Source organism: Pelophylax lessonae, assembly GCF_965119305.1.
Source record: "Pelophylax lessonae genome assembly, chromosome: 2".
NCBI classification, from domain to species: domain Eukaryota; kingdom Metazoa; phylum Chordata; class Amphibia; order Anura; family Ranidae; genus Pelophylax; species Pelophylax lessonae.
In genome coordinates this window covers 358,599,082-358,606,685 of record NC_138769.1, presented here as the reverse complement: position 1 = coordinate 358,606,685, position 7,604 = coordinate 358,599,082, and the positions used below count along the sequence as shown (strand labels likewise).

Below are 7,604 nucleotides of genomic sequence, written 5' to 3'. Positions count from 1 at the left end.
TTCTACTTAAACAGAATATGAAAATAAACATGACATACTAAACCTACACTTAGTGCAGAAAATGCAGACCTTTCTAAAGCATTTTACATTTAAGAAAGGATAAAGAAAAAGTGAATCTTGAAAAAAAAAAAAAAAAAAAAGTAAAGCCTTATGTCTTAGTAAAAAAATATATTTTAAAAAGTTGGAATGCTCCATCAAAACGGGTGAAAGTTTGTCATTTATTGAAACATAACTCAAAAAATATAAGACGTAGTGTACAATATATTACATAACGCACTCTTAAGTGCAAATTCATTCAAGTATGAAAATCTTAAATCCCACAATCCCAGACAATCATGCACATTTATTGTCAAAGGAAGCCCCATTATACTGATGTCCTAGCACCAAGTACAGTTTTCTGCTGGGAAGATAAACCAAATATATTGTGAACACAGATAAGTACATTCATGAAATGTTACATCTAATTGCACAAAATGTCTACATGGTACCCCTCAAATGTATGAGCAAGCCTTCTGTTTTACTTTAAAGTCTCTCAAATTAATACTGGCAATATTTTAAGAGCAGGCATATTTCATGAGATGCCAACACACAGTTGATCAGTTTTTTTGCTAGAGAATAAGTCTATAAGAGGTGCTGTGAAGTCTGATCGCTCCAGAACAACAACAGGTTTTTGATAGAGCTGGTGTAGTTGTTTTAAAGCTAAGTCACCACAATCTGTCAATGCTTTATCTAACATTGTCCTTAAATTTTCCAACGTGGGTTCAGATGATGCAGTTTTACCCAAGGACAAACATATTTCACGCTCATTTCGCTCTTTACAGGCTCGTTTCCGATTCTGTAAAGAATTTCGACGTTTGCTTTTTTGTGGGAAATCCCATTCATCAGAATCTGATTCATCATCTTCATCTGAGTTCTTACTTTCCTGCAGAAACTTTAAAAAAGAGGATTCAAAGCCCATTGGCTTAAAGTTAGTTAGTCCAATGGCTGCTTGTACTGGATCTTGTGGATTGCATTTTGTTGAATCAAGCAAGTCCGATTCTGCAGGATCTTGTGGAGGAACTCCTTTATAGTTTTCCTCTTTATGACCTTTATAGAAACTGGAAATATTTTCTTTTCCACTAGACTTAGAAGTTCTATCCTCATTTCTCCTGTTAGGAGACCTCATGTCAGATTCATTAATGTTATTAGAGATTTTGTTATGATGCGGTGATGTGCCATAAAAGTCTCTATCCACAGAGCCATTTTTTTTTAGGTCACTATTAGAGGTTTTGTAAGAGTCACCTCTCTCATTTGATGTGCCAATATTACTACTACGCAAACTTAACCTGGTTATTTTATGATCCTGAAAGCGATCGCTGCTTTTAGGACTGCCTTCTGGTGAATTGAATTCTTCTCTGTCCTTAGAAAGGTTTTTTACACAGTAAACCAGTTCATGCAATTGATTGCTTACAAATACAGGATTTAGGTGATGTGTTAGCTTGTAATGCCGAATAATACTACTTTCTAACTTTACAACTGATGAACAGCCATGAACCATACACGGAAACTGTGTTGCATCTGTATTTTGCACACACATCTTTAATGCTTCTTTTCTGGTTTTAAATTCAACCTCCTCTTTTTTTCCAGCATTTTGAACCTTTACGCGCTTCCTTTTAAAAAATTGTTTGTGGTGCTTGGGTTTAATAAAGTTTTCATCCAATTGTTTTACTTTTTTCTTACGCTTTCTCCTACAATCATAAAGGTTGTATTTTCGGTGACGGGTCATAATGTGTCGTGAATAGTTTCTATGATCTGTGAACACAGCAGTGCAACCCTCTGCATCACAGTAAATTTCAGACTCCTCACTTTCACTTTCCTCACTAAATTTTACTTCATCTTCCTCTGTTTCAGATTGCAAGTAGTTTTCATTGTCAAAACCATCAATCTCCTTTTCTTCATTTTCACTATGATCATGAAATTCTTTGTAATGTTTGGTCAACGCTCTACCACAAATGAAGCTTTTTCTGCATTCTTCATATTTGCAAGTAAATATCATTCTACATTTATTCATCTCTATTTTGTTTTGCTCCTTGTCTTTTTCCAAGCATAAAGACTCCCTGTTATATTGATGTACAAGCTGGTAATGACGAACTAAGCCTTGCTGACTTGTAAAAGAAGCACTGCAAGATTTATGTATGCAGTAAAAAGGTTTGTGAAACCTTTTTAAGGCATAACATGACTTTTCTTTGTCCGTACTGTGCTTGGTTCCTCTCTCTTCTAGAGAAGCCAGATCATCAGGTCTTAAAGCACCAAAAGCATTACTACTGTCAGTCTCATCGGACAACGAATCTGCATAAGTCTCAGAAATAAAACCTTCTTGGACTGGAGATGTCCTGATATTACTGTGGCAGCTGATCTCATTTGTCAGAAGTTTTTCCCAGCAACCTGTGCGTCTTTGATGCTTAATGCGTGGCTTCATCTTTTTATCAAATTTCCTAACATTTCTTCTTGGTTTTTCCTTCCCTATGTGGTGATCATTCTTATAATGAAAGCGAAGCAGAGTTCGCCTTGTAAATCGTCTTTGGCAGATATGGCACTCAAAAGGTGAAAATTTTTTTTGGAACATGTTCAGTTTTAGAGCTTTTTCCTTTGTATAGTCATGTTTTTTACAATAATGCAATAAAAGGGCAGCTTTTGTGACAAAAGCGGACTTGCAGCCCTTATGCTCACAGAAAAATGGTTTGGAGGATAATTGAGAAAGATACTGGCTGAGGATCTTTTCTTGCTTCTTGTTGTTTCTTTTTTGTGTTACTGTAGAGCTATTGGAGGAATCAGCTACTGTTTCCTGAATACATGTATCCACATTTTTTAAATTGAGTTGTTTCAAACTAGTAAGAAGTTCAAACATTATGTCTTCTGATGTGGATGACTTTGTAAAGTCTTCAGATGTAGGAATCTCCTCTTCTTCACTTTTTATGTGAGCTTCATTTGGACTTGTAACATTACATAAACTTTCAGCTTCAAGTGGCTTTTCAAGCAGTTCTTCAACACATGAACTAGGTAGGCATTCCTGTTTGACAGGACTGGCTTGGTCACTCATTTTGCATGTGCTCATGTTAAGTTTTTCTGTATTAGTTTGATCTTTGCATTCATTTTTCAATGTGCAGTCTGGACCCATTCCATGATGCAAGCAGGGTTCTGTTTTGACTTGCTCAAGCTTTTCCTCATCCAGTTTTTCGGATTCAGGTTCTGTTTCCTTAGAAGACATTAGGTTTCTTTCAATAAGTGAAGGCCGGTAATTACATGAAGAATTATTTGGATCGCCAACTTCATTTTTTAGGTTTATGAAGAACTCTGTCCCATTGCCAAAGCTGTTCTCAGAATGTGCCACATGTGTTGCAATATGTTCCTGTAATTCAGTCTTACAATAATAAAATTTTTTGCACTGCGGAAAAGTGCATGTATATGCAGCATCTCGAAAATGCTGAGCTTCGTGATGGTACAGTAGTCCTAAGTCACTGAACACCAAGTGACAGCCTTCCAATTCACATTTGTATTGCAGTTCTAAGTGTGTATGTTTGTGATGAAGCAGTTCATTGACCGTTTTAAACCTTTCATTGCAGTCTATAGACACACACATAAATGGATGGGAACCAACATGAATTCTCATGTGCTGTCCTAAGTGAAAATTTGTAATAAAATGTCGACGACAAAAACCACATTTTTCCCTCATATTTTTCAAGTCTAAGTAATGTTTTGCATTTTCATCATTGTTTTGGTGTTCTGCTTTTAAATGTATGCTTAAATATTTGAACTGCTTAAAGACTCTTGAGCAGTCAGTTCCAGGACAAGGATAGACATCTCTATCTTGTACATTTTTGTCTCTTAATGCCCTGAATGAGATGTAACCTTTGGGGTTGGTTTCAGGTTCAGGGGACTTGGCAGATTCCCGTTTGTGAGTTTCTTTCTTTTTTGGTCGATGTCTCATTGGCATTTTCATATGATCCATTACGTGAGGAACAAACATTTCTTTCTTTCTGAATTTTTTTACGCACACAGGACATGTATAAATTCCATCTTCAAGGTGCATTTTAGCATGATGGAGTATTCGTGCCTCAATTACTTCTCTGTTGCAAATTACACAGTAAAACTTATACTGCAACCACCGCTTGTATCTTTCAGAAGACCCAACAGGTTTTTTCACTTTAACGTTTTCAGTTTCATTGGAAGTATATTCTTGAGTTTCTTCTGTCTGCTCAGCATGGTAATTAAAACTAGCCAAAGAAGCATCCAACAGATCAGGATCGTTAACTGAAGGTTCACCATAGCTCTCCTCTTCTGACTCAGAGCAATCTTGCCCAAGAATTTTAAGGCAGTGTCGCTTTAATGTCTTCCAATCCCAGAACTCTGGATCAAACAACCAATGACTTTTCAGGGCTAGAAGTAGTTCACAGCGTAGAGAGTTTGAAATAACACTAGATTCCTCAACATTCTTTTGATCAGGCTGAAGATAGAGCTCCTCCAAAATATTCAGTCCTTCAGTTGTTGGCTCAAACAAGAATTCTGTGAGCTGGCAGGCTCTTCTCACCTCCAAGTCTTGCGGTAAGAGACAAGCTATTGTTTTACAAACTGAAGTCTTTGTTGCATCAGTTTCATTTGAGGTGATCTGAAGTGCCCGAATGCAAAGCATAATTGAAACTGGAACACCTTCATCACCAGCCTAAAAAGAAAAGGAAACAAAACCATCAGTGAGTATTCACCTATTGCCAAAAAATCTGCATATCCTACAGTTTCTGCAATTTTTGTCTATTTGAAATAGTTTATATTAAGAAAAATGACTAGTTAAGACAATATAACCATTTTTATTAGCTTAAGATTTTTTTCTTTTAGATACCAAATTACAAGCAAATTTGCAAACACTCCCATCATGCCTATTGATGACACCATGGGGTTTATTTACTAAAGCTGGAGTGTTAAAAAATCAGGCTCATTTCTGCATAGAAACCATTCAGCTTCTAACCTCAGCTTGTTGAATTACGATTTGGCAATAAATTCTGGAAGCCGATTGGTTTCTATGTAATAATGAGCCTGATTTTTGCACTCTCCAGCTTTAGTAAATAAAGGCCTTTGTAACCAAACTTTCATTCCTCCAAACAGAAGTTTTGGAAGTGAAATAACTGGATTTTTGTCTTACCGTAAAATCCTTCTCTCTGAGGTTCACTGACAGACACAGCTTCAATCCTTCAGACCATTGGGTATTATACTGTCACTCTTCAGGAGTAGGACTAGGTGGAAACCTTTTTGGTAACACCTCTGGGGCAGCCCCAGAGGGTATACCATCACTTCCTGCTGTAAGACTTACAGTTTGTAACAAGCAGTGTCAAAAGAGAAAACAACAACCCCAAAAGAGGGGCGGGTGCTGTGTCGGTCAGTGAACCTTAGAGAAAAGAATTTTACGGTAAGACAAAAATCCAGTTTTCTTTTTCGTTCACTGACCCACACCGCTTCAATTTTTCAGACCATTGGGATGTCCAAAAGCAGTGTCAGCATGAGGGGTGGGAAAAAACACAGCAAACGCAGAATTCCCAACAAACAAATTTTATTTAATTATTTTTTTTTGCATTAATAAATGTAACACAAATAAGCACAATAAAGCACAATAGATATGCGGAGAAGACGATGGAGGGGTAGATGAGTAGGGAAGGTTACTAAGACAGGAACTTCCCATTTTCTCTTGCTCTTTTTTTTTTTTGTATATACCCTGACCCGGAAGATACGCTGGGAATATGAAATTGTTTGGTCAATGAATCCACCCAATTATGTGAACATGGAAAGAATTTCTGTGATAAGAGTGGGAAGAGGGGAGGAGGAGAAATCCTACCTCACATGATTAGAGGAGGGGTTTCTGGACTACCCCACCCCCCTCTTTTTTTTTTCTCCCCTGGGCAAAACAGCTTGATAGGCAGTTATTGAGTAGATTTGGGGGGGGGGGGTCCTAGTCCTCTTCCCTGTTGAGCTGTAAAGCTTGGCAATTATAATTACAGGATTATGAGGTAATTTTAGAGTAGTCAGGAGTATGCATACACATAGGACAGAGAGAGGAGCCGAGTCTGAGATCATGACTGATAGCGCTCTGTTACCGATGCCATGAGCGGACATTGTCAGAAGATACAGAAATGCACACACCTAGGGCCGTATAAATGTTCAGAGACCAGGCAGTCATAAATCATAGCTCAGACTCTACACCTCCTTGTACCAACAATAGAACAAGATTATCACGATATGTTAGGGGGTTTCCTTTTTTTTTTCAAAGTTCTGGAGAGTGTTGAGCTAGGTTATTACTGATATCCAGGGCTCAGTTTGAGAGACCCGCCCTCACTTCCTGTCCTGCTGACAATGGTTTTGCCGGACAGGAGATGGGGGAAAATCTGTAATGGGGATACAGATGGGAATCATATGTGAAAGGGGTTTTAGCCCCTCCCCTACTTTATTAGAGAAAGGGTTTTTTTTTCTTCTCTTTTTCGTTTTTTCTATCCTATGTATCTTGTATTACGGAACTGTTGATATATAGAATAAAGGGACGGTTTCTATATCAATAATCTGTGATCAGGCTAGGATTAACCGCCTATATAGGGGGGAAGAATAAGAGACTGATATGTTAATGTAATTAAGAACTGAGAGACCTTTGGGTCCAGCTGTCTAAATACTTAACAAATGACTGACTACACGATTATATGACCAAAAGGGTGGGGTTTTTTTTTTTTTTTTTGTTTTTTTAGATCAGTTAGCCTTATTGTGCAGAAACATGAAGGAGGGATCTGTGCGACCATTAGAGGGGTAATAATCCCCATCATCATGAGGCTCCCGTATATGCCCCTTAAAACCGTTTAATCATGGTGTGGATAATGAATGAAGGAAGGGGGATGGGAGATACAAAAGTTGGGAAATTAAGGTCTTGGGGCTCTGAGTAAGAATAAATATAATACATATGGAACTGAATAAGTATATACGCCGGTGGATTACAGACTATAGATAAATAAATGACAAATAACGAATTTTATCAATAAATGCAAAAGGACTCAATGTCCCAGAAAAACGAAAGGTTTTACTGAATGACCGAAAGAGACTTAAAATAGACATTGCTATGATACAGGAGACACACTTCCGAGAGGATAAATTACCTAGATTGGGAAACGCTTTTTTTCCGATAGCATATCATTCAACTAATCCAGAATCAAAATCAAAAGGTGTATCCATCCTTCTATCAAGGAATTTACCATGGAAATGTTTACAGATTTTGAGAGACCCAAACGGGCGTTATTTATATATAAAAGGGACTATTAGAGAAATTGTAATAACATTAGTTAATCTATATGCCCCTAACTCACAACAAGGTGGTTTTATTGAGAGGAGTTTGGATAAACTTAATGAATTCAGAGAAGGGCAGCTAATAGTGGGTGGTGATTTGAATATCCCCTTAATTCCAGCGGAAGATACGTCTCAGGGTATATCTTCAATACCACCGAAAGTACAAAAACAGTTTTCAAGAGCATTGCACAAAGGACAATTGATAGATATATGGCGTTTGATGCACCCAGGAGAATGGGATTACACATTTTACTCTG

General features: G+C 37.4%; 1 protein-coding gene across 1 annotated transcript in view; it reads right to left on the bottom strand.

Moving 5' to 3' along the window:
- Positions 1-204: 204 nt before the first annotated feature.
- Positions 205-7,604, bottom strand: part of RLF (RLF zinc finger) — a 161,611-nt gene continuing 154,211 nt past the window's right edge. The window contains exon 8 of the mRNA XM_082246226.1: positions 205-4,699. Within this exon, the coding sequence (XP_082102352.1) occupies positions 572-4,699 (4,128 nt within the window). The 3' untranslated portion in view covers positions 205-571. The remainder of the gene's footprint in view (positions 4,700-7,604) is intronic.